The 26,912-nt window shown below is 46.6% G+C and overlaps 1 protein-coding gene and 1 non-coding gene across 3 annotated transcripts in view; one reads left to right on the plus strand and one right to left on the minus strand.

Moving 5' to 3' along the window:
* The window catches only part of SGSM1 (small G protein signaling modulator 1), a 120,983-nt gene that overhangs the window by 74,340 nt on the left and 19,731 nt on the right, over nt 1–26,912 (plus strand). For both annotated transcript variants that reach the window (XM_034949039.3, XM_034949038.3), the window contains 7 exons: nt 3,502–3,647; nt 6,074–6,202; nt 13,326–13,508; nt 15,114–15,182; nt 17,863–18,450; nt 21,665–21,789; nt 24,934–25,016. In XM_034949039.3, the coding sequence (XP_034804930.3) occupies nt 3,502–3,647; nt 6,074–6,202; nt 13,326–13,508; nt 15,114–15,182; nt 17,863–18,450; nt 21,665–21,789; nt 24,934–25,016 (1,323 nt within the window). The remainder of the gene's footprint in view (nt 1–3,501; nt 3,648–6,073; nt 6,203–13,325; nt 13,509–15,113; nt 15,183–17,862; nt 18,451–21,664; nt 21,790–24,933; nt 25,017–26,912) is intronic.
* On the minus strand, nt 20,979–21,046 carry LOC112438191 (small nucleolar RNA SNORD56). The gene has a single exon (XR_003026668.1). It is a non-coding gene; the product is annotated as a small nucleolar RNA SNORD56 (small nucleolar RNA).

The following is a 26,912-nucleotide window of genomic DNA, read 5'->3' on the forward strand; positions in this document are numbered from 1 at the left end:
CACATCCTGAGTGCCTGGAGAGGCAGGGAGAGTGTAACTTCACTAGGACAGGGGTTTTATCTGTTCTGTTGCCACCCATCCGCAGTGCCTAATGCAGGACCTGGCATGAAGCAGGCATTGGGCAAGTATTTATTGGACCCAAATGGAAGCAGGAAGGGGTGGGGGGGGTCGAGATGGGTCTGGAGCAATGTCTTTGGACAATGTGGCTCATCCCTAATGGTGACTGAGAACCTGAGTTCTGGAGCGGGGTGACCTGGTTTCAGATCCCAGCGATGCGACTTGGGCAAGTGACATAACCGGTTTTTACCTCAGTTTACCCCATCTGTAAGATGGAAATAATGGGCAGGCGCGGTGGCTCGCGCCTATAATCCCAGCACTTTGGGAGGCCAAGGTGGGTGGATTGCCTGAGGTCAGGAGTTCGAGACCAGCCTGGTCAACATGGTGAAACCCCGTCTCTACTAAAAATACAAAAAAAATTGGCCGGGCATGGTGGCACACACCTGTAGTCTCAGCTACTTGGGAGGCTGAGGCAGGAGAATCGCTTCAACCCAGGAGGCAGAGGTTGCAGTGAGCCAAGATCGCGCCATTGCACTCCAGCCTGGGTGACAAAGCAAGACTCCATCTCAAAAAAAAAAAAAAAAAAAAAAAAACATGGAGATAATAATAGTAACTAATTCCTAGGGTTGTGGGGAGAATGGGATGAGTTAAGTTATGCAACTCTGGGCCAGGCGTGGTGGCTCATGCCTGAAATCCCAGCACTTTGGGAGGCCGAGGTGGGCGGATCACGAGGTCAGGAGATTGAAACCATCCTGGCTAACATGGTGAAACCCCGTCTCTACTAAAAATACAAAAAATTAGTCAGGCGTGGTGGCGGGCGCCTGTAGTCCCAGCTACTCGGGAGGCTGAGGCAGGAGAATGGCGTGAACCTGGGATGCGGAGCTTGCAGTGAGCTGAGATCGCGCCACTGCACTCCAGCCTGGGTGACAGAGCGAGACTCCGTCTCAAAAACAAACAAACAAACAAAAAACAGCAACAACAACAAAAATAGTTATGCAACTCTGGGAACAGTTCCTTGCCATGCAGCGTGTGTTGTGTAAGTGTTAGCTATTATATCATCGTCATCATCATCATCCTCCTCCTCATCATCATCATCACTATGACTGTCTCTTTTGTTAAAGTTTAGTCTGCAGTCTCCAGAAGGTCCAGGGTTCTCTCTGAGAACTGAGGATGAAATAGTCTTGGAGAGCCAGAAGGAAGGGGCACAGCCAGAGCAAACAGCACAGGCTGCCATTTGCTGAGGCACTTTACCTAACACCCTCCAGGTGCCAGTGTGGGCCAGATAAGGGGTGGCACGTTGGTGGATATGCTTTAAGAAGGCAGGGCCATCTTTGAAAGCAAACTTGATGCCCTGTCAGCATCTCCCTGGTTACTGACTTGGGGGGGCCTTTTTAATCCAGCTTCAATTTTTGTATTTTTTTTAATTTAAATTTAAAATTTCTACTTTTATTTTAGTTTTTTGAGACAGGGTCTCGCCTTGTCACCCCGGCTAGACGCAATTATGGTTCACTGCACCCTCTACCTCCCTGGCTGAAGCGATTCTCCCACCTCAGCCTCCTGAGTAGCTGGAACTACAAGCATGAGTAGCTGGAACTACAGGCAGGTGCCAATATGCCTGGCTAATTTTTTGTATTTTTTTGTAGAGATGTGGTCTCACTATGTTGCCTAGGCTGGTCTTGAACTCCTGGGCTCAACAGATCTGCCCACCTAGGCTTCCCAAAGTGCAGGGACTACAGGCTTGAGCCACTGTGCCCCGCCCTGTTTTTTATTTATTTTTTGATAGATATATTGTGGTTCTACATATTTTAGGGGTACATAGGATATTTTGATAGATGTATCCATTGTGTATTGATCAAGTCCAGGTAATTGTGAAATTCATCACTTCAAACATTTATCTTCATTTGGAGAACGTTACGGTTCTTCTATAATAGCTATTTTGAAATATACAATAAATTATTAACTATAATTTCCCTACTATACCATCCAATACAAGAACGTATTCCATCTAACTGTATTTTTGTACCATTAACCAACGTCTCTGCATCCTTCTACCTCCTTCCCTTCCTAGCCCCTGGTAACCACCAGTCCACTCTCCACCTCCATGAAAACTACTTTTTTAGATCCCATTATAAGTAAGAACACGTGATATTTGTCTTTCTGTGCCTCGCGTTTTTTTGCTTAACATAACCTCCAGCTCCATCCATGCTGCTGCGCATGACAGGATTTCATTCTTTTTATGGCTGAATAATATTCCATCACATTTGTATACCACGGTTTCTTTTTTTTCTTTCTTTCTTTCTTTTTTTTTGAGACAGAGTCTCACTCTGTCGCCCAGGCTGGAGTGCAGTGGCGCGATCTCAGCTCACTGCAAGCTCCGCCTCCTGGGTTCTCCCCATTCTCCTGCCTCAGCCTCCGGAGAAGCTGGGACTACAGGTGCCGGCCACCATGCGCTAATTTTTTTGTATTTTTTTTTTTTTAGTAGAGACGGGGTCTCACCGTGTTAGTCAGGATGTTCTCAATCTCCTGACCTCGTGATCCGCCCGCCTCGGCCTCCCAAAGTGTTGGGATTACAGGCATGAGCCATTGCGCCCGGCCACCACGGTTTCTTTATCCATTCATTCACTGATGGACATTTAGGTTGATTTTGTATGTTGGCTATCATGAATGGTGTTGCAGTAAACATGGGGGTGCAGATATATCTTTGATTTCCTTTCTTTTGGATAAATATTCAGCTGCAATTTGAACAGGAGTTGTCCACGTTTCACATTCTCTTTCTTGCTGTATGGATTAGAGGCAGACAGAGGCACAGCAAGCCCACAGAGTCACTGGCCACCTTCCTTTCTCCCCCCTTCTCTGCCTCTAGCCTATGAATTAAATGCTTTGGCTTAGAGCAGAGAAGGGTGCCATCACCCTGACTGAGGCTGAGAAAGGTGATAAGACTTCCCTAGGGTTATAGAGCTATTTAGCAGTCCAGCCAGCAAGTGCATAAAGCTCTGTCTTCCTTGTCTGGAAAAGGGGAAGTTGACAAGAATTCACTGAGTCATGGCGTTTAGTAAGATCAGGAGTGGGCCAGGTGCAGTGGTTTGTGCTTGTAATCCCAGCACTTTGGGAGGCTGAAGCAGGAGGATCACTTGAGTCCAGGAATTCGAGGCCAGCCTGGGCAAGATGGTGAAACCTCGTCTCTACAAAAAATTAAAAATTAGCCAGACATGCTGGCGTGTGCCTCTGGTCCCAGGTACTCGAGAGGCTGTGGTGAGAGGATCGCATCAGCCTGGGAGGTTGAGGCTGCAGTGAGCCATGATAATAATAAATAATAGAGCAAGACTCTGTCTCAAAACAAAAATTTTAAAAAATTTGAGGTGGGACAGCACTTGGGAAGTCCCATGAGACAAAGTGAGGGGCTTCAGTGGTGGATGATGACACTTTCCCTCCCTCCCTCAACAGGGCTGGCCTACTGCAGACACCTGTCCACCGTGAGGACTCACCTATCAGCCCTGGTCAATCACATGATCGTGTCTCCAGACTTGCCCTGCGATGCTGGACAGGGGCTGACAGCCAGGATCTGGGAGCAGTACCTTCACAACAGCACAGTAAGGCTTAGCCGGGCTTGGTCTGCAGTGATGCAGAGGCTGCAGGGGGGTCATCTTATTATCTGAGAAATAAGCCCACCTGCTTGTGGGGACTTGAGCTGACGTGCTTGGATTCTGCATATGCAAATTGGAGTTCCCCTTCTCCTTGAGAGTTCCAAGACCTACAGCTCACTTCTGCCCATCAGTGTGGAGATTGAATGGGAGGTAAAACATATGCTCACCTGGAAGGAGTAAAGAACAAATCAGTCTGTAGCATTTATTATTAAGCATCAGCTGGGATGGGCACGGTGGCTCACGCCTGTAATCCCAGCACTTTGGGAGGCTGAGGAGGGTGGATCACTTGAGGTCAGGAGTTCAAGACCAGCCTGGCAAACACGGTGAAACCCCATCTCTACTAAAAATAGAAAAATTAGCTTGCCATTGTGGTTGAGTACACCTAAGACTAAAGTGAAATAGGCTTTTAATATCAGAATGTGAATAGGTGAGGGGGAAGAGGCCCCAGGGCCCTTCAGGGCAGCCTTCCAACACCATCACTTCCCACAGCGCATGTACAGTTAGGACCTGCTGGCCCCACAGCTTGACTAATTGTAACTGCAAAACCTTTGCCTGAAAATGAAATTTTAAAAAGAAAACAGACAAACTCAACCCCACCATACATCACATACCTGTTAAAGTCATCCTAGTGTGCACAAAAGATATTAGTGTATGAGGTAGCAGCTAGAATTGTTCGCTTTTGATTAATTTGCTTTAGATAATTTTTTTTTTTTTTTGAGATGGAGTTTTGCTCTTGTTGCCCAGGCTGGAGTGCAATGGCATGATCTAGGCTCACCGCAACCTCCGCCTCCTGGGTTCAGGCAATTCTCCTGCCTCAGCCTCCAAGTAGCTGGGATTACAGGCATGCGCCACCATGCCTGGCCAATTTTGTATTTTAAGTAGAGACGGGGTTTCTCCATGTTGGTCAGGCTGGTCTCAAACTCCCGACCTCAGGTGGTCTGCCCACCTCAGCCTCCCAAAGTGCTGGGATTACAGGCGTGAGCCGCTGCGCCCAGCCAAGAAATTTTCCTAGAGCTGAGTCAAGATTAATAATTGCAAGATAATATTTTCAAATAAGCATAAGGCAAAAATGGGCTTAAAATTAATTAAAATATTAATTCATTATAGCCTGCCCTTTCTCTTTTTACATAAACTGACTCATACTACATAGTTTTACAACTTATTTTTTTTTTCGATTAGCGATACACATTGAGCACCTTTTTTTTTTTTTTTTTTTTTTTTTGAGATGGAGTCTCGCTCTGTCACCCGGGCTGGAGTGCAGTGGCACAATCTCGGCTCACTGCAAGCTCCGCTTCCCGGGTTCAAGCGATTCTTCTGCTTCAGCCTCCCAAGTAGTTGGGCACCACTGTGCCCAGCTAATTTTTGTATTTTTAGAGACGAGGTTTCACCATGTTGGCCAGGCTGGTCTGGAACTCCTGACCTCGTGATCCGCCTGCCTCGGTCTCCCAAAGTGCTGGGATTACAGGCGTGAGCCACCACGCCCAGCTGAACACCTTTTTATGTGGGTCCCCATAGATGTATCCCTCGCTCTTTTACATCTCTGTGTTGCGTACCTGTGTAGGGACGCATGTTCACTCATTGATGGGCAGTTGGAGAGTTACCTGAGTTTGGCTTTTTCATATGATGCCACGACAGATATCCAAGTACATGTGACTTTCCTTATTCACGCCAGGATATCTGAGGGCTAGGTCCAAGAAGCAGGACTGCTGGACCACGGAAGTAGATCATAGAAGTAGATCATGCCTCCAAGTAGATCATGGAAGTAGATCATAATGATACAGTTAGGGTGTTGCCAATTAGTATTCTAGAAGGATAGGTGCACAGAAATTGAGGAATATTGGTGAGAAGATAGCTCAGGGTGGCCAGGCGCAGTGGCTCACACCTGTAATCCCAGCACTTTGGGAGGCCAAGGAGGGCGGATCACCTGAGATCAGGAGTCCGAGACCACCCTGGGGTCAGGAGTTCGAGACCAGCCTGGCCAACATGGTGAAACCCCGTCTCTACTAAAAATACAAAAATTAGCTGGATGTGGTGGCAAGCACTGGTAATCCCAGCTACTCGGGAGGCTGAGGCAGGAGAATCACTTGAAACTGGGAGGCGGAGGTTGCAGTGAGCCAAGATCACACCACTGCACTACAGCCTGGGTGACAGAGCAACTCTGTCTCAAAAAAAAGAGAAGAAGATAGCTCAGGGTGGCTGGGTGCAGTGGCTCACGCCTGTAATCCCAGCACTTTGGGAGGCCAAAGTGGGCAGATCACTGGAGGTCAGGAGTTCAAGACCAATCTGGCCAACATGGTGAAACCCCATCCCTACTAAAACCACCCCCTGGTTTTCTGTTGACTAAACTCTTTGCTCCTCCCCACACACCACAGAGTTATGAGGAGCAGGAGCTGCTGCGCCTCATCTACTACGGAGGCATCCAGCCTGAGATCCGCAAGGCCGTGTGGCCCTTCCTCCTGGGCCACTACCAGTTCGGGATGACGGAAACAGAAAGGAAAGAGGTCGGTTACCTGCCATGGGCACTGGGGTCTTTGGCAACAAAAGGAGCCAGATACTGTGGGGCTGGGGAGCTCTGGTTCCACGCTGGACCAAGGAAGGGGAGGGAGATACGGGGAAGATGGGAACCTGAAGGCGGCGCTGTCCGATAGAAACACAACAAAAGGAGCCAGATACTGTGGGGCTGGGGAGCTCTGGTTCCACGCTGGACCAAGGAAGGGGAGGGAGATAACGGGGAAGATGGGAACCCGAAGGCGGCGCTGTCCGATAGAAACACAATGCAAGCCACATAGGCAATTTTGACGTTTTTAAATTTTGGACTAAGTGTAGATTATGCAGTTGTAAGAAATGAATGTGGAGAACTATGTGCATCTTTTACCCAGTTTTTTTCTGATGGTAATATCTTGCAAAACTGTAAGGTAGTAAAATATCGGAACCAGAAGATTGACATGGTATAATATACTCATCTTAATCAGACTTTCCCAGTTTTACTTGTACTTATTTGTGTGTGTGTGTGTGTGTGTGTGTGTGTGTGTTTTCTCTGCAGTTTTCTCACATGTGTAGATCTGTGTCCATCACCACGGCCAACATACAGTACATTTTTAATGCTATAAGGACCCCCACGTTGTCCTTTTATAGCCAGACTCACCTCCCCCATACCCACACCCTGGCCCTAATTCCTGGCAACCACTAATCATATGTTCTTCATTTCTATAATTTTGTCATTTCAAGAATGTTATATAAATGGAATGATACAGTGTGTAATGTTTTGGGATTGACTTTTTTTCACTCAGCATAAAACCTCATCCAAGTTGTTGAGAGTATCAAGAGTTGATTCCTTTTGATGGTTGAGTAGTATTCCATGATGTGGCTGTAGCACCTGTTGCTAGACAGCTGAGTTGTTTCTGGTTTTTTGGCTGTTACAAATCAAGCTGTAATGAACATTCGTGTACAGTTTTTGTATGAGCATAACTTGTCATTTATCTGGGATAAATGAGTAAGAATGTAATTGCTGGGTCATATAGTAGTCGCATGTTCAGTTTTATATGAAACTGGCAAACTTTCACAGTAGCACATGCCTTTAGTCTCAGCAAGAGGTTCGCTTGAGCTCATGAGTTCAGGTGCAGCCTGGGCAACATCGGGAGACCCTGTCTCTAAGGGGAGAAAATAAACTACCACACTTCTGCAGTGACTGTATCATTTTCTGTGTCCACCAGCAAAATATGAGTGATCCACATTTGCATCTTCACCAGAGTTTTGTCTTGTCACTATTTTTTATTTCAGCCACCTGACATGGATAATTGATATTTCCTTGTTTTAATTTGCATTTCCTAAACAGCTAATGAAGTTGAAGGTCTTTTCATGTGTTTATTTGCCATTGTGTATCTTCTCTGGTGAAATGTCTGCTAACGTCTTTTGTCCACCTTCTAATTGGATTGTTTGTTTTTTTTTCCTGTGGAGTTGGAGAGTCCTTTATATACTCTGATAACTGTCCTTTGTTCAGATACGTGATTGGCAAATATTTCCTCCAAGTCTGTAACTTTTCATCTTGTAAGCAGGGTTTTCTGCAAAACAAATTTTTAAATTTTTAATGAAACTCAGTTTATCAATTTTTCCTTTTATGAATTGTGCTTTTGGTGTCAAGTCTAAGAAAATTTTGCCTAGCCCTAGGTCCTGAAGATCTTCTCCTACGATTTATCCTAAAAATTTTCTAGTTTACATTTAAGGTAAAATCTTTTGAGTTTTTTTTTCTTATATACAGTGTGTCATTTAGGTCAAAGTTCATTTTTCGTTTTTTGGTGTTCAATTGCTCCAGCATCATTTGTTGAAAAGATGTCCTTCCTCCATTGAATTGCTCTTGCACTGTTAAAAAACAGCTGGGGCCGGGCACGGTGGCTCACGTCTATAATCCCAGCACTTTGGGAGGCCGAGGCAGGTGGATCACCTGAGGTCAGGAGTTCAAGACCAGCCTGACCAACATAGCAAAACCCCATCTCTACTAAAAATACAAAACAAAAACAAAAATCAGCTGGGCATGGTGGCGGGCGCCTGTAGTCCCAGCTACTCAGGAGGCTGAGGCAGAAGAATCGCTTGAACCTGGGAGGTGGAGGTTGCAGTGAGCCGAAGTCATGCCACTGCAGTCCAGCATGGGCAATAGAGCAAGACTCCATCTCAAAAAAACAAAACAACAACAAAAAGACAGTTGGGAACATACTTGTAGGTCTGTTTCTGGGTTCTTCTGTTCCGGTGATCTATAAATCTGTCCTTCTGCCAGTACCACTCTGTCTTGATTATTGTAACACATGTGTAATTTTAAATGTTTTCGTAGTCACCTTTTTTTTTTTTTTTTTTTTTGAGACAGAATGTCTGTCTGTCAGAGTCTTGCTCTGTCGCCCAGGCTAGAGTGCAGTGGTGCAATCTCGGCTTACTACAACCTCCACCTCCCAGGTTCAAGTGATTCTCCTGCCTCAGCCTCCCCAGTAGCTGGGACTACAGGCGCCCGACACCACGCCAAGCTACTTTTTGTATTTTTAGTAGAGACAGGGTTTCACCATGTTGGCCAGGCTGGTCCTAAACTGCTGACCTCGTGATCCGCCCGCCTCGGCCTCCCAAAGTGCTGGGATTACAGGCGTGCGCCACCGTGCCCGGCCCTCATAGTCACATTTTAAAAGTAAAAAGAAACAGATGCAATTCATATTTTTGAGCTTCTTATTTTGAAATATAAATGGTCCCCAACTTCCAACGGTTGGTCTTACAATTTTTTGACTTCATGATGGCTTTATCATGTTATTAAATGTATTTCTTTTTTTTTTTTTTTGAGGCAGAGTCTCACTCTGTTGCCCAGGCTGCAGTGCAGTGGTGTGATCTTGGCTCACTGCAACCTCCGTCTCCCAGGCTCAAGCAATTACCCTGCCTGGGCCTCCCAAGTAGCTGGGATTATAGGCATGCGCCACCACACCTGGCTAATTTTCGTATTTTTAGTAGAGACGAGGTTTCACCATGTTGGATTATAGGCGTGAGCCACCGGGCCTGGCCTTAAATTGATTTTTTTTTTTTTTGAGATAGAGTCTTGCTGTGTCGCCCAGGCTGGAATGCAGTGGCGCGATCTCGGCTCACTGCAAGCTCTGCCTGCCGAGTTCACACCATTCTCCTGCCTCAGCCTCCCAAATAGCTGGGACTACAGGTGCCCGCCACCATGCCTGGCTAATTTTTTGTATTTTTAGTAGAGACGAGGTTTCACCATGTTGGCCGGGCTGGTCTTGAACTCCTGACCTCAAGTGATCCACCCACTTTGGCCTCCCAAAGTGCTGGGATTATAGGCGTGAGCCACCGGGCCTGGCCTTAAATTGATTTTTTTTTTTTGAGACGGAGTCTTGCTCTGTTGCCCAGGCTGGAGTGCAGTGGCGCGATCTCAGCTCACTGCAAGCTCTGCCTGCCAGGTTCACTCCATTCCCCTGCCTCAACCTCCCAAGTAGCTGGGACTGCAGGCGCCCGCCACCACGCCTGGCTAATTTTTTGTATTTTTAGCAGAGACAGGGTTTTACCGTGTTAGATAGGATGGTCTCGATCTCCTGACCTCGTGATCTGCCCGCCTCAGCCTCCCAAAGTGCTGGGATTACAGGCATGAGCCACCACGCCCGGCCTTAAATGGATTTTTTTTTTTTGAGACGGAGTCTTGCTCTGTTGCCCAGGCTGGAGTGCAGTGGCGCGATCTCAGCTCACTGCAAGCTCTGCCTGCCAGGTTCACTCCATTCCCCTGCCTCAACCTCCCAAGTAGCTGGGACTGCAGGCGCCCGCCACCACGCCTGGCTAATTTTTTGTATTTTTAGCAGAGACAGGGTTTTACCGTGTTAGATAGGATGGTCTCGATCTCCTGACCTCGTGATCTGCCCGCCTCAGCCTCCCAAAGTGCTGGGATTACAGGCATGAGCCACCGCGCCCGGCCTTAAATGGATTTTTGACTTAAGATATTTTCAACTTATGATGCATTTATTGGGACATAACTCCATCATAAGTCGAGAAGCATTTGTAATTATAAGTTCACAAGAAGCTGCAAAAGTAAGAGGTCCCAGGTACCCATCACCCAGCTTTCCCCAGTGGTAACAGTTTATGTAACTAAAGTACACTGTCAAAACCAGAGCGTTAACACTGACACAATACAACTAGCTAGACTGCAGGCCTTAACTAGGATTTCACCAGATTTTGCATCTGCTTGTGTATGTTTTTTTCTTTTATTATTTTTTTGAGATGGAGTCTCGCTCTGTTGCCCAGGCTGGAGTGCAGTGGTGCGATCTCAGCTCACTGCAACCTCCGCCTCCTGGGTTCAAGCGATTCTCCTGCCTCAGCCTCCCAAGTAGCTGGGACTACAGGCACCTGCCACCACGTCCGGCTAATTTTTTGTGTGTTTTTAATAGAGGCGGGGTTTCACTAGGTTGGCCAGGCTGGTCTTGAACTCCTGACTTTGTGATCTGCCCGCCTCGGACTCCCAAAGTCCTGGGATTACAGGCGTGAGCCAACTGCCTCCGGCCTAAAATCTGGTGGTATTTTACACTCTATATTCGTATATCACTTGTACTATTATTTATTTAACATTTGATTTAAATTGACTCACTTAAGATTTATACAACTTATTTTAAAAGATATTTTATATCCCTGCCATAAACGAGAAGCCAGTATAACTTGTCGTGAATAGAAGGAAACTATAAAAATAGAGTGAGATTAAATGGTATAATTCTGTTCTAACTAGATGTTATAGCCTGCCTAAGGCCTGCCGTCTCTTTGTTAAAAAGGGAGATTATGTTTGGGAGGCCAAGGCAAGAGGATTGCTTGAGGCCAGGAGTTCAAGACCAGCCTGAGCAACATAGCGTGACCCCCATCTCTACAAAAAATTTAAAAACTAGCTGGGCATGGTAGCGTGTGCTTATAGTCCTAGCTACTCAGGAGGCTGAGATGGGAGGATTGCTTGAGCCCAAGAGTTGGAGGCTGCAGCGAGCTATGACTGTGCCACTGCATTTCAGCTTGGGTGACAAAGTAAGACCCTGTCTAAAAAAATATAAAGGATGGAGGGGAGATGACAAAGTATCGAGAAGTGTGGGAAGCATAGGAGCACCAGACTGGCCCTTTCTCCCTGGGGTAATCAGAAAAGTTGAAGGAGAGGAGAAAGCAGAAAGTTTCTGTAGTTCTGTATTATAAGGACCCATGCTAGTGAAATGTCTGAAGTTCATCTCAGTACTAGTGTGAGGCCCCTCCACACTTCACCCATGCCGGGTGGCTTCCTGGGGAGTCAGTAACTGACAACTCTGATGTACAGAGCCCCGTGTTCAGAGCTGGGGATACAGAAGCACATTAGGTGAGGTCCTTCCCAGTTTCATGGGGGTTGTGGTGGTCACTGGTGGGATTGAGGCAACCCCGAGGGCTGCAGGAGCATATGGGAAGCACCTAAGATGGGCAGGGGTGAAGGCAGTCAGAGAAGACTCCTGGAGGAGCTGGTTGTTCCTAAATTCTCAGAAGGAATTACTTTTCAGGCCAAGAGGGTGAAGAAGGGAAGAGAAGACAGCACAGGCAGAAGTCTGGAGGGGAGACCAGCGTGGTGTGGTGTGTGTGTCCGCATGGGTTTAGGGAGGGGCAGGAAGGGCATGGTGGGTGTGAGTTGCTGAGACATGAAGGAGTAGGACGGTGGAGACAGCAGTGAGAGGGGAGGCTGGAGAGGAAACAAGGATCACGACTGCTAAGTGGTGCGTGGATCGGGGGGCGGGGTGGTCAGGCTGCAACAGAGACCTGGATGGAGGCTGCTGGGGCCATGCATCTAGGTGAAAGTGGTGTAACCCTGGCCTAGGATGGCAGTGGGAATTGGGAGGTGGGCAGGGCTTGGAGGAGTCTCAGGGAGGTGAGCAGGAGGGAGTGGCTCAGGCGAGGCCCTTGGGCAGGATGGACCCTCGGTCCCCCTCCCGAAGTCCTGAGTAGCCATAGGAGAGGGTCGAGCTTCCCACCCTTTCTTTTCCCATCCTGGCTCTCCTTACCTAGATCAGCCAATCCATCCCCGTGGTGCCCAGAGGTCTGGCAGACGCAGAGCCTGTTACCTGGGCTGTGTTACTCAGGGACAATGGAAGCTCCCCACCTCTTTGCTGAATCCCACAAGGAAAAAGCTGGAAATATGTGGCCCTTCTGTAAGGCCATTGCTGTAAGGAAAGGAAGCGGGTTGGTTTTATTTGTATTGTATCCTCAGCACCTGTAGCCCATGTGGGGTACATGGGAGGCCCTCAGGTCATGCTTTGATTGAGTGGATGGGTGGGGGAAGGTCAGCATCTTGCTCATCTTGTATTCCGTATGGCTAGTTTGGTGCCTGGTATGTAATAGGTACTTATCAAATTGAGTGAGTGAATGAATGGATGAATGAATGAGGAAAGAGAGAGGGAAGGTAGTAAAAAAGAAAGCAGCAGTCTTCTCACTTTTGGCCGGGCGCAGTGGCTCACGTCTGTAATCCCAGCACTTTGGCAGGCTGAGGCGGGCAGATCACGAGGTCAAGAGATCAAGACCATCCTGGCCAACAAGGTGAAACCCCATCTCTACTAAAAAAAAAAAAAAAATACAAAAATTAGCTGGGCATGGTGGCGCACGCCTGTAGTCCCAGCTACTTAGGAGGCTGAGGCAGGAGAATCGCTTGAACCTGGGAGGCTGCAGTGAGTCAAGATCGTGCTACCTCGCTCCAGCCTGGTGACAGAGCAATACTCTGTCAAGAAGGAAAGAAAGGAAGGAAGGAAGGGAGGGAGGGAGGGAGGGAGGGAGGGGGGGAGGGAAAGAAATATAGAAACAGTCTTCTCACTTTTGTATCCCCAGGGCCTGTGTACTATCTAGCACATAGTAAGGACTCAATGAATAGTTGAAATTTATATATGTATGCATGAATGAATAAAGGAAGGAGGGAAATAAAGAAGTAGCCTTGCTCCCTTTGTGTCTTCAGAGCCTAACCAGTGCTAGGCATAGCATAGTAGGTGCTCAGTTAATATCTGCTGGATGTTAACTGCATGAATGTTGGATGGATCAGAGCCACTCTCTTCCACGTTGGTCTGGCCCTCCCCAGGCGCCCCTTTGTTGACACCTCGGGTGACATTGCATCTGCCCTGGCAGGTAGACGAGCAGATTCATGCCTGCTACACACAGACCATGGCTGAGTGGCTGGGCTGCGAGGCGATCGTGCGGCAGAGGGAGCGGGAGTCCCATGCGGCCGCCCTGGCCAAATGCTCATCCGGGGCCAGCTTGGACAGCCACCTGCACCGGATGTTGCACAGGGACTCAACCATCAGCAATGAGGTGATGGGCGGCTGGCCTCGGGGAGCACGGGGGCTGGGGAAGGTCAGGGTCTGCTTCATTGGGCTGTTCTAAGAGTGGTGAAGACTGGGTGTCTGGGGCCTGGTGACAGTCTCACCCCTGGTTTTTTCTTTAAGAGTGTGGGGTGACTTTGGAATCAGACCTGAATTCAAACTCTAGTCCCACCATTTAGTAGTTCTGGGGTTCCCTACCAGTACCTTTTCTTCTGGGCCTCAGTTTTCTGCATCTGTAAAATGGGAATAATCAGGTGTAGAGGAGGTTTGTGTACAGTCCAAACAAGACAATGTATATAAAGTGCCTGGCACACTGCCTGACTTTCATTGATTCAACAAATGCTTATTGAGTATCTACTATGTGCAGGTACGATCAGGAATATCCTGGGATATCAGGAATGTTCCAGTGACCCGGACAGACTGGTCTGTCCTCCCAGAACTTCCAGTTTAATAGCCCAAAGTAGGATCTCAGTAAAAAGTAGGATCTCACCACCCTTGACTGAGGGTGGTGGCTCACGCCTGTAATCCCAGTACTTTGGGAGGCCAAGGGGGGTGGATCACCTGAGGTCAGGAGTTCAAGACCAGCCTTGGCCAACATGGTGAAACCCCATCTCTGCTAAAAATACAAAAATTAGCCAAGCGCCTGTAATCCCAGCTACTTGGGAGGCCGAGGCAGGAGAATCAGTTAAACCCGGAAGGCGGAAGTTGCAGCGAGCCAAGATTGCATCACTGCACTCCAGCCTGGGCAACAAGAGCGAAACTCCCTCTCAAAAAAAAGTTAATTTTCTTCAGCAGTGATGATATCAGTCATCAATTGCCACAATAACAGTGTGTAACAAACAACCACCAAAAATCAATGACTTCCAACAGTCACCGTTTATTTTTGCTCACAACTCTGGGTCAGCTGGGAAGTTCTGTTCTTAACTGGGCTAGGTGAGGCTTATTCTGGCACCAGCTGTCCGTAACTGGTCAACTAAAACATTTGTTTATCTTGGTTGGGCTCTCGTATTTGTCTGGGGTGACTCAGCTGTGCTCCACGTGCCTCACTGCCCAGCAAGTTAACCTGGACGTGCTCTCACGGTGAAAGCAGATGCCACAGAGAGAAAGCGGAAATGCACAAGGGTGTTCTAAGCCTCTGCTGAGTCAAGTTTGTTAACATCCCATTGACAAAAGCAAGCCACATGGCCAAGTCTAGTGTCAGAGTAGGCAAGGACTATGAGGTTATAGGGCAGAAGCATGTATACAGGGATCATGGAAAAAAAAAAAAGGGGAGCCATTAATAGAACCAGTTACTCTGTGAGTTGAACTGAAATATTGGCCAGAAGTCTCAATTACAGAGCAGTTAAAGGTGGGGTGCTCTAGTTGCAGAGGTGGGAACCCAGAGGTCAAAGCGGTCTCTGAACAGGCTCCAAGAAGCAGGGAGTGGTGCCCCCCTTTCATTTTACAGCTAGGAAACTGATGCTCTGAGAGAGGACTTGTGCAAGTTAGGAATAGAGATGAAACTAGACTTCCTGGCTCCCAGCCCAGCAGTCCTTCCTGCTCTGGGCCAGGGTGCAGCCTCACCCTCCCTCCCTCCTGCTCTTTCTTCTCTCAGTCCTCCCAGAGCTGCAGTTCGGGCCGCCAGAACATCCGCCTGCACAGCGACTCCAGCAGCAGCACACAGGTGACCTTGTGGAGGCCTCACCCCCTCCCACCCACTCCTCTCCCTTCCGCCTGGGGTCATGGGGGTTGGGTGTCCGTCATCTGTAGGTCACTTTTTGCTTTATTTGTTTTAGCTTTTTATATTAGCATTAAACATTGTTTTTTGTTTTTTTTTTTAGTAATGCAAGAAATATATGGATCTATCACCCCTGCAAAAAACTAAAACATTGTAGAGAAAGTCAAAGTCTGCTTTGATCGTCCTTAATCTCTGCCTGCCCTCCCTTGAAATAACACCACTATCATCAGTTTGCTGTGTTCCTTTCAAAACCTTCTGTATGCATATGCATACACAGAAATATATAATCTATAGCAATGTTTGGTAGTTGTTTTTTAAATGTGTACATAAATGCCACAATATATGTTGTTCAACAACTTTCCATTTCAATCGGTGAAAAGAGGTAACTCAATCTCACTCCGTTTTTAAAGAAAAAAGCTGGCTGGTCATGGTAGTTCACACTTGTAATCCCAGCACTTTGGGAGGCCAAGGTAGGCAGATAGCTTAAGCCCAGGAGCTTAAACCCAGTCTGGGCAACATGGCAAAACCCTGTCTCTACAAAAAATACGAAAAAAAATCAGTTGGGCATGGTGGTGCGTGCCTGTAGTCCCAGCTACTCCGGAGGCTAAGGTGGGAGAATCACCAGGGCCCAGGAGGTTGAGGCTGCAGTGAGCCATGATCACGCCACTGCACTCCAGCCTGGGTGACAGAGTGAAACCCTGTCTCACACACGCACACACAAAGCCAAGTGCAAAAACATGCATAGAGTGTTGTCACCTTTTGTGTAAGAAGAGGCAATATTAATATCTGTATATATTTGCCTCCATTTTTGAGAATGGTATGAGGAGAAACCAGAAACGAATCAGAATGATTACCGAGAGAGGAGGGGGCAGAGACAGAAGCTACATTTCCTTGAATATGCCTTGCTTCCTAATTTTGATTTTGGAGTAAAAAAAAAAAAAACTCTGGTTTTGACTCTGAAGCTAGGTAAACTTTTTACATAATTAAAATCAATTGAATCAAAAAGAAGTTTTTGAAAACACAGAAACACATGAAACTAACCATAAATCAAGTTGGTGACATAACCACACAGGGAAGAAATATTTCAGGTGACTTTGGAACATGATCTTTAACTGTGTACCCTTGATATGATCCAAGAACACAAAGAGTCACAAAAAAATCTCTAAAATGTATTCTGGAGTTTTTTTCATAGTATTTCATGTATATCTAACTTGAAAAATTGATTCATAATAGTCAACCACATGGGTGTAAAAGTAATAGGGTTTTTTATTTTTTGTTTTTTGGTTTTTTTTTTGGCCTTTTCCATGTGTTAACTAATTTTTTGAATGAGAAAAATTATGTATACATGAGGCTGGGCACGGTGGCTCATGCCTGTAATCCCAGCACTTTGGGAGGCCGAGGCAGGTGAATGACCTGAGATCAGCAGTTCGAGACCAGCCTGGCCAGCATGGTGAAACCCTGACTCTACTAAAAATACAAAAACTAGCTGGGCATGGTGGCACATGCCTGTAATCCAAGCTACTTGGGAGGCTGGGGCAGGAAAATTGCTTGAACCCGGGAGGCGGAGGTTGCGGTGAGCCAAGATCGTGCCACTTCACTCCAGCCTGGGCAACAGAGCGAGACTCCATCTTAAATAAATAAATACATACATAAAAATAAAATTATGTACACATGGTAAAAGTCTATATGATGAAAAGTTATTGTCTCCCCTTATTTTGATTCCCTAGTACCCCCTTCTCAGAGTCAACTGCAGGCGGGGCGTGGTGGCTCACGCCTGTAATCACAGCACTCTGGGAGGCCGAAGTGGGCAGATCACCTGAGGTCAGGAGTTCGAGACCAGCCTGGCCAACATGGTGAAACCCCATCTCTAATAAAAATGCAAAAATCAGCCAGGCGTGGTGGCGAGTGCCTGTAATCCCAGCTACTCGGGAGGCTGAGGCAGGAGAATCACTTGATCCCGGGAGGTGGAGGTTGCAGTGAGCCAAGATTGTGCCACTGCACTCCAGCCTGGGCAACAAGAGAGAAACTCCATCTCAGAAAACAAGACAAAACAGAGTCAACTGCAGTACTTTTTTGTCTCTTTGTGGATTATTTTATGCATACACAAGCACATAGATCACTTTTTTATTGCTGTTTGAGACAGAGTCTCACTCCCATCACCCAGGCTGGAGTGCAGTGGCATGATGGTCACAGCTCACTGAAGCCTTGACTCCCCAGGCTTGGGTGATTCTCCCACCTCAGCCCCCCAAGTAGCTGAGACCACATGTGTGTGCCACCATACCAGGCTAATTTTTTGTATTTTTTGCAGAGACCAGGTTTCACCATGTTGCCCAGGCTGGTGTCAAACTCTTGGGTTCAAGCAGTCCACCTGCCTTGGCCTCCCAAAGTTCTGGGATTGCAGGCGTGAGCCACCATGCCCAGCCTAGATCACTTTCTTATTTGTCACAAATGGGAGCGTATATTACACCTTGTTTTGCCTCGTTCTTTTCACTGACTGTATGGTATTCCACTGCATGCTTGATCCATATTTAAGCCGATCACCTGTTGTTGGATGTTTAGGTTGCTGATGTAAGTAATGCTGCAGTCGACATGCCGGTCCATCTGTTTTTGTGCACCTTGTCCTCAGGTGTTTGAGTCTGTGGATGAGGTGGAGCAGGTGGAGGCTGAAGGCAGATTGGAGGAGAAACAGCCCAAGATCCCCAATGGGAACCTAGTGAACGGCACTTGTTCCCCAGACTCGGGTCATCCTTCCTCCCATAACTTCTCCTCGGGCCTCTCAGAGCACTCAGAGCCCAGTCTGAGCACAGAAGACAGTGTCTTGGATGCCCAGCGGAACACCCCCCCGGTGCTGCGACCTAGGGATGGCAGCGTGGATGACAGGCAGTGCAGCGAGGCCACCACATCTCAGGATGAGGCTCCCCGGGAGGAGCTGGCTGTGCAGGACAGCCTGGAGAGCGACCTCCTGGCCAACGAGAGCATGGACGAGTTCATGTCCATCACGGGCAGCCTGGACATGGCCCTGCCTGAAAAGGACGATGTTGTGATGGAGGGCTGGAGGAGCAGCGAGGCAGAGAAACATGGCCAGGCGGACAGTGAGGACAACCTCTCGGAGGAGCCTGAGATGGAAAGTCTCTTCCCTGCCCTGGCTTCTCTGGCTGTGACTACTTCTACCAACGAGGTGTCCCCTGTGTCTTCCAGCGGTGTCACCTACTCTGTAAGTCACCAGGACCCTCCGTTCCATTTCCTTCTTTCCAGCTGCAGGAGGGTGGGATGTACTACAAGCCTGTTAGCCAGAATGACCCCAGAGTCAGACCTCTGGTTCGTTGCATTTTTTCCGTCATGGAGGATTCACTGTAGAAACCCATTTGGGAAAGAAGATAACGTAGCATTTAAAAAGGGAGGCTGGGCACTGTGGCTCACACCTGTAATCCCAGCACTTTGGGAGGCTGAGGCGGGTGGATCACGAAGTCAGAAGATCGAGACCATCCTGGCTAACATGGTGAAACCCTGTCTCTACTAAAAGTACAAAAAATTAGCCGGGCGTGGTGGCAGGCACCTGTAGTACCAGCTACTTGGGAGGCTGAGGCAAGAGAATGGCGTGAACCCGGGAGGCAGAGCTTGCAGTGAGCTGAGATCGCACCACTGCATTCCAGCCTGGACAACAGAGCAAGACTCCGTCTCAAAAAAAAAAAAAAGTGTACAGTGTTATAATATTTTATGCATCTACTGTAAATGTCAGTGCTTGCATTATTTTAAGAGTAATATGTAAGCCATGTAGTAAACTGTCCTAATTTTTGTCTTTCCTGTAAAAAAAATTTGTTTTTCCTAGATGTGTTTTCATTTTCCTGTTTTCTTTTTCTTAGTTTGCTGCATATTTAAAGTCAGTTCACCCCCAGAAGTCTTTGCCACTTTCCTAAATCTCTTTTCAAACATTTAGACATATCATGTTTTTCATTTGTTCTGTATGTCCAAGGACTTCTCCCCAAAAGCCTACTGACGCCCTCCACTCCACTGCACCTGATGTGTCATTATCATTCACGATCTTCCTTGTCCTGATCTTGAGCTTCCTTTTGTGTCACTCATGTTTTCCTCTTTCTTAGTCTACTCTCTTATTTAGATGAAGCACATACCTCAGTGGCTTCCACATTTTTTGCTTTGCTTTTCTTTTTTTTTTTTTAATTGAGACAGGGTCTCGCTCTGTCACCTAGGCTGGAGCGCAGTGGCGTGATCTCGGCTCACTGCAACCTCTGCGCCCTGAATTCATGCCATTCTCTTGCCTCAGCCTCCCAAGTAGCAGGACTACAGGCGCCCGCCACCACGCCCGGCTAATTTTTTGTGTTTTTAGTAGAGATAGGGTTTCACCGGGTTGGCCAGATGGTCTCGATCTGCTGACTTCGTGATCTGCCCGCCTTGGCCTCCCAAAGTGCTGGGATTACAGGTGTGAGCCTCCGCACCTAGCTTGCTTATCTTTTTTATCATTTCTTTGTCCTTCTGTGCTGAATTCTGGATCGTTCTTCAGATCTCCTTTCAATTCAGTAATTCTCTCTTCCAGAATGTTTTATTTTCTGTCACCTATCTCTAGTGTTTAATATATTTTTAACATTTTATTTGGCCTTTCTTCAAATATGCTATAAAATGACTTACTTGATTATTTTATAGTCTCTTGCTCTTTTTTTTTTTTTTTTTTTGAAATAGTCTCCTTCTGTGCGTGGTTTGGAGGGCAGTGGTGCAATCACTGCAGCCTTCACCTCCTGGGCTCAAGCAATCCTTCCTGCCACCTCAGCCCCACGAGTAGCTGGGACTACAGGGCTGTACCACCATGCCTGGCTAATTTTTTGTATTTTTTATAGAGATGGGGTTTTGCCATGTTGCTCAGGCTGGTCTTGAACTGGCCTCAAGTGATCTACCCGCTGTGACCTCCCAGAGTGTTGGAATGACAGGCATGAACCAGTGCACCCCAGCTTTTGTTCTTATTGTTAACCTCTTATTTATTTATTTATTTATTTATATTTGAGATAGAGTTTTGCTCTTGTTGCCCAGGCTGGAATGCAATGGCGTGATCTCGACTCACCGCAACCTCCGCCTCCCGGGTTCAAGCGATTCTCCTGCCTCAGCCTCCCGAGTAGCTGGGATTACAAGCACGCACCCATGCCCGGCTGATTTTGTATTTTTAGTAGAGATGGGTTTTCTCCATGTTGGTCAGGCTGGTCTCAAACTCTCGACCTCAAGTGATCCGCCCGCCTCGGCCTCCCAAAGTGCTGGGATTACAGGCATGAGCCACGGTGCCCCGCCTTATTTCTTTAAATACAGTAAACATACTTATTTTATGATCTGTTTCTGATACTTCTAACAACTGAGGCCCTGATGGCTCTGATTCTGTTTTCTTGTATTTATGCCAACCATCACTCCTGGCACCTTCTTTCTCTGAGTGTTTCATGATTTTTGAACATGAGCTCATATTTCTTGGGATATTATCTGCTGTACTATTTAAGACCCAGGTGGAAGGTAGATTCCTCAAGAGAGGGGTTTTCTTCTGCTTCTTTCTAGTGCCAGGGAAATAACAAATATGAGATGACAACTACATTCTCTGATCTTTCAGACCACCCAGGTAATGGGAGTTTGGGTTATAAACCGCATGAGTTACAAACCTGATTTGTGGCTCTTAATTATGCAGGGAGATAACATTTACATTTAATTTAATAACTATGTTCAAGGTATAATCAGTCAGGTATTGTAACTGTTTCACTCAGACCCAAAGTGACAACATTCATGAGGTGAACTGTGGATGAAAAATATTGCTGTCACTGTGGGCAGGCAATTGTTTTGAGATCCCAAGATATTAGTGGGTTTTTCTAGTTTTCCCTTTCTGAGGGTGTGACTCTTTAGGGCCCTACCTTCCTGTAGGAAAGTCTCTTATTAGATCTTCAACTTGAGTAGGGGAGCAAAAAACAATCAAATCTAAGCTTAAATTTTCCCACTTTGGCAGCTTTCCTTAAGGCAAAGGCCAGCTTTGGTGTTTTCTCACCTTTCTGGGTTAGTTTTTGGTCCTTAAATATTTCTTATTTTCTTGCCATATCATTGAGCCATTTTGAAATTAAGGTACTTGTTCAAGCAGCCAGGCCAGTACGTTACCAGAATTTGACCTCTGTGCAGTTCTTCATTCTCCTTGTCCAGTTTTCAGCAGAGAGAGGTTCACTTCCAGCTATAGTTGTAACTCTCTGAGGGAGAATTTTCATCCTGCAAATTAACCACACCCTCCCAGAAAACAAACAAACAAAATCAAACACCTGGCTGGTCCAGGTGGGAGATGTATTTTCAGTGACAACAGGAGAGGGTTAGGAAGAGGAGATAGGATTGCTGCTTTCCAGTGGGGACTTAGATGTAATTTTTCATTTCTTCCCCCTACCCCCTGCCCCGATGGCCTATAGCCAGAGCTGCTGGATCTGTACACGGTGAACCTGCACCGCATCGAGAAGGATGTGCAGAGGTGCGACCGCAACTACTGGTACTTCACGCCCGCCAACTTGGAGAAGCTGCGTAACATCATGTGCAGGTGGCTGGGGACAGCGAGGGGATCTAGGGGATGGGGATGGCGGGTGGGTGGGATGGGGGATGTAGGGGGCCCGCCTAGAAGTTATTTCAGCTTCTGAAGCTGGCATCATACTCACCTGGAATCTTACTTAGCCCACAGTGAAAATTTAACAACAATAATATAGAACATTTATTAAGCACTTACTGTATACCAGCCACTGTCCTGAGGCCTGTACTATCATCGCTCACTTATTCCTCAACCCGACGAGGTATTAACCCCTTTTATAGGTGACGATGTGGAGGCTCCAGGAAGAGCCTCATTGCTGAGTGGGCATCGGGCAGTGGCTGAGCGGGAACTCATAGCCATGTCTCTGGCTGTAGAATCTGTCCTTTTTCTGTTTTTCTTTAAGCCAAGATCTAAGACTGGTTATTACTGTTCACTAAAAAGATATTATTCCTGTAATCCCAGCACTTTGGGAAGCTGACATGGGAGGATCACTTGAGGCCACTTGAGTTCTTCACAGACTTCAAAAAAGTAGAGACTGGCCTGGCAACATAGTGAGACCCTATCACTACAAAATAATTTTTTTTAACTCAACATTTAGCTGGACATAGTGGCATGCACTTGTAGTCCTGCATACTTGGGAGGTGGAGGCAGGAGGATAGCTTGAGCCTAGAGGTTAGAGGGTTGCAGTGAGCTATGATTACACCATTGTACTCCAGCCTGGGTGACAGAGTAAGACCCCATCTCTTAAAAAGTAATAAAAATAATAAAAATTATTATTGATATTTCTTAAAATATGAAAGTAACCCATGCTTGTTAAAAATCTAAATCACTGACAACTCTAATCCCAGCACTTTGGGAGGCCAAGGCAGGAGGATTGCTTGAGGCCAAGAGTTTAAGACCCAGTCTGGGCAACATAACAAGACCCCATCTCTACAAAAGTTTTAATAAATTAGCCAGGCATGATTGTATACGCCTATAGTCATAGCTACTTTGGGAGGCTGAGGCAGCAGGATGGCTTGAACCTGGGAGGTTGAGGCAACAATGAACTGTGATCACACAACTGCACTCCAGCCCAGGCAACAGAATGAGACCCTGTCTCAAAACAAAACAAAAATCTAAATCAAAGAAATTAGAAGTTCATAAGATAGAAAGAGAAACTTCTCCCTTCATCTCTGCCCGGCAGTGCCACTCACCCAGAATTAATGACTACTAACAATTTAGTAATATCTAATTGATTGTATATTGTATAACATAATATGAATGTACTTTTTTTTTTTTAATGGAGATGGAGTCTCGCTCTGTTGCCCAGGCTGGAGTACAGTGGTGCGATCTCGGCTCACTGCAACCTCCGCCTCCTGGGTTCAAGCAATTCTCCTACCTCAGCCTCCCGAGTAGCTGGGACTGTAGGCACACGCTGCCAGGCCCGGCTAATTTTTTGTATTGTAGTAGAGATGGGGTTTCACCATGTTGCCCAGGCTGGTCTTGAACTCCTGAGCTCAGGCAATCCACCTGCCTTGGCCTCCCAAGTGCTAGGATTACAGTCATGAGCCATCGCACCCAGCCTGAATGTACATATTTTTTAAATGTTTTAAACTATGATATAGTCTCATAAGTGTTACATTAAAATGAAAAAAATTCTGGGAAGAAGTGAAAATAAACTGACTCCTCCCTGGTTAAGGCATAGGGAGAAATCATGGAAGACTTCACAGTGGTGATGACCTTTTGAGATGGATTTTGACAACATTAAGAAAACTAAAGAAACCATAGGCTGGGCACGGCGGCTCATGGGAGGTCGAGGCGGCCAGATCACCTGAGGTCAGGAGTTCGAGACCAGCCTGGCCAACATGGCGAAACCCTGTCTCTACTAAAAATACAAAAATTAGCCAGGTGTGGTGGCACACACCTGTAATCCCAGCTACTCAGGAGGCTGAGGCAGGGGAATTGCTTGAACCGGGGAAGTGGAGGTTGCAGTGAGCCAAGATTGCACCATTGCACTCCAGCACGGGCAACAAGAGCAAAACTCTGTCTCAACAAAAAAAAAAAAAAAAGGAAAAAGAAAAAGAAAACTAAAGAAACCATTTAGCATAGAGGCTAAGATCATATATCCTTGAGTAAGGCCTCCTAGGTTCAAGTACTGCCTCTGCCACTTATTATTAAGTGTATGATTTGGGACATGTCATTTACCTGTCTATGCTTCAGTCCCCTCATCTGTGAAATGGGATAATCCATGGACATTTTTTAAATGTACATTTAAAAAATGTGTACATTCAGGCTGGGTGCAATGGCTTATGCCTGTGAAATGGGATAGTCCATGTTTCACATGACTATTTTGAAAATAGTGGGTTGAGAGGCCGGGCGCGGTGTCTCATGCCTGTAATCCCAGCACTTTGGGAGACTGAGACGGGCGGGTCATGAGGTCAGGAGATCGAGACCATCCTGGCTAACATGGTGAAACCCCATCTCTACTAAAAATACAAAAAATTAGCTGGGCGAGGTGGCGGGCACCTGTAGTCCCAGCTACTCGGGAGGCTGAGGCAGGAGAATGGCGTGAACCCAGGGGGCGGAGCCTGCAGTGAGCAGAGATCACGCCACTGCACTCCAGCCTGAGCAACAGTGAGACTCCATCTCAAAAAAAAAAAAAAGAAAGAAAAAGAAAATAGTGGGTTGAGTATACAGTAAGCGCTCAATAAATATAAGCTGTTATTAGTAAGGGACAGATTGCAATTCCTGACAAAGGGAGCCGTAGGGCAAAGATACAGAAACATAAATTTGTGATTTTTTTGTGCAAAGTGAATACGTCAATGTTGCTGGAGAGGAAGACAGTGGGAAGCGATGTTTGAGGCTGTGAAGATGAGTTGAGAGGAGGCCATTACTCCTTGTACCCCCAGTAAAGGAGTTTGGATAACATCCCATCAGACAGCAGGGTGCTTGTGCAAGTTTTGAGCCTGAAGAGGCCTCCTGAGTTGGCCTTTAGGGAGGTCATCCTGGTGGCTGCATATAGGATGTTTGAAGAGAGAGATCGGGGATGGAGATGCAGGCAGGAGGCTGAGGGAGGGGTCCAGGTGAGGGATTGGGGACCGAAGCAGGAGGAACAGAAGGTGGAGTGGGTTGGAGAGGCAGGCCACGGCTGCCATCATTGGCCCCTTGTGTCTCTTCTAGCTACATCTGGCAGCACATTGAGATCGGCTATGTCCAGGGCATGTGTGATCTTCTGGCTCCACTGCTGGTCATTCTGGATGATGGTGAGTGTGTCTTTACTGCCCTAGGGCTGAGGGTGCATTTCCTTTCCACTGCATGGCAGAAGGCTTAATCTCACTTTGTGACTCTGTAGAATGTGGCTCCAGCCAGGTGCTCTGAAGGCCTGTCTGGTGAACACATCAAGATCCTAGTGAAATAAAAAAGTCCTTATATTCCATGGTGCCCCATACTCAACACCCAGACAGGCCTTTGCTAACCACTGATTATATGAATATGAATGAGAACAGACAAACAAAACAAAAAACAAACCCAGACGGCTTCACTGGTGAGTTCTATCAAACATTTAAAGAAGAATTAATGCCAGCCGGGCACAGTGGCTCACACCTGTAATCCCAGCACTTTGGGAGGCTGAGGCGGGCGGATCACAAGGTCAGGAGATCGAGACCATCCTGGTGAACACAGTGAAACCCTGTCTCTACTAAAAATTAAAAAAAAATTAGCCAGGCGTGGTGGCAGGCACCTGTAGTCCCAGCTACTCAGGAGGCTGAGGCAGGAGAATGGCGTGAACCCGGGAGGTGGAGCTTGCAGTGAACCGATATCACACCACTGTACTCCAGCCTGGGAGACAGAGCGAGACTCTGTCTCAAAAAAAAAAAAAAAAAAAGAAAAGAAGAATTAATGCCAATTCTTCGTGAACTCTTCAAAAACGTAGAAAAGGAAGGAATGCTTCTTAACTCATTCAATAAAGCCAGACCTCATATGAGGACTGGGTGTCTCATTGGCACCCAGATACCAATAACAGACAAAGACATAACAAGAAAACTACACGCCAATATCCTTCAATAATACAAATGCAGAAATCCTCAACAAAACACCAATAAACTTAATTCACCAAGATATAAAAAAGCTTATACACCATGACCAAGTAGGGCTTATCTCCAGAATGCAAGGATGGTTTGACATGCAAAAATCAATCAATTTAATTCACTACATTACTAAAATAAAGGGAAAAACCCACACAATCATATCAATTGACACAGAAAAACACAACAAAATCCAACACCCTTTCATAATAAAAACATTCAACAAACTAGGAATAGAAGGAAACTAAACACGATAGAGGGCATTTATGGAAACCTCACAAATATCATCATACTCAATGGTGAAAAACTGAACACTTCCTCCCTAAGAGCAGGAACAGGACAAGTATGTCTATTTTTGCCACCAAAGGTTCTAGCCAGGGCAATTAAGAAAGAAAAAGAAATAAAAGTAATTCAGATTGGAAAGAAAGTAAAACTATCTTTGTTCACAGATGATGTGATTTTGCGTATAGAAGATCTTAAGGAATAAAAAAATTAGAACTGATAAGTGTATCAAGGTTGCAGGATATAAGATCAATCAACAAGAGTCTCTTGTATTTCCATACACTTGAAATGAACAATCCCAAAATGAAATTAGGAAAACAATTTTATTTGCAATAGCATCTAGAAGAATACAGTACTGGCTGGGTGCAGTGGCTCATGCCTGTATTCCCAGCGTTTCGGGAGGCCAAGGCAGGTGGATCACCAGAGGTCAGGAGTTTGAGACCAGCCTGACCAACAAGGTGAAACCCAGTCTCTACTAAAAATAAAACATAAAAAAAAGTAAACAAAAATAGCCAGGCGTGGTGGCGCATGCCTCTAATTCCAGTTACTTGGGAGGCTGAGGCAGGAGAATTGCTTGAACCTGGGAGGCAGAGGTTGCAGTGAGCTGAGATTGCACCACTGCACTCCAGCCTGGGCAACAGAGTGAGACTCCATCTCAAAAAGTAAATAAATAAATAAATAAATAGGCCGGGCATGGTGGATCACACCTGTAATCCCATCACTTTGGGAGCCTCGGTGGGTGGATCACCTGAGGTCAGGAGTCCGAGACCAGCCTGGCCAACATGGTGAAACCCC

Source organism: Pan paniscus, chromosome 23 (genome assembly GCF_029289425.2).
Source record: "Pan paniscus chromosome 23, NHGRI_mPanPan1-v2.0_pri, whole genome shotgun sequence".
NCBI classification, from domain to species: domain Eukaryota; kingdom Metazoa; phylum Chordata; class Mammalia; order Primates; family Hominidae; genus Pan; species Pan paniscus.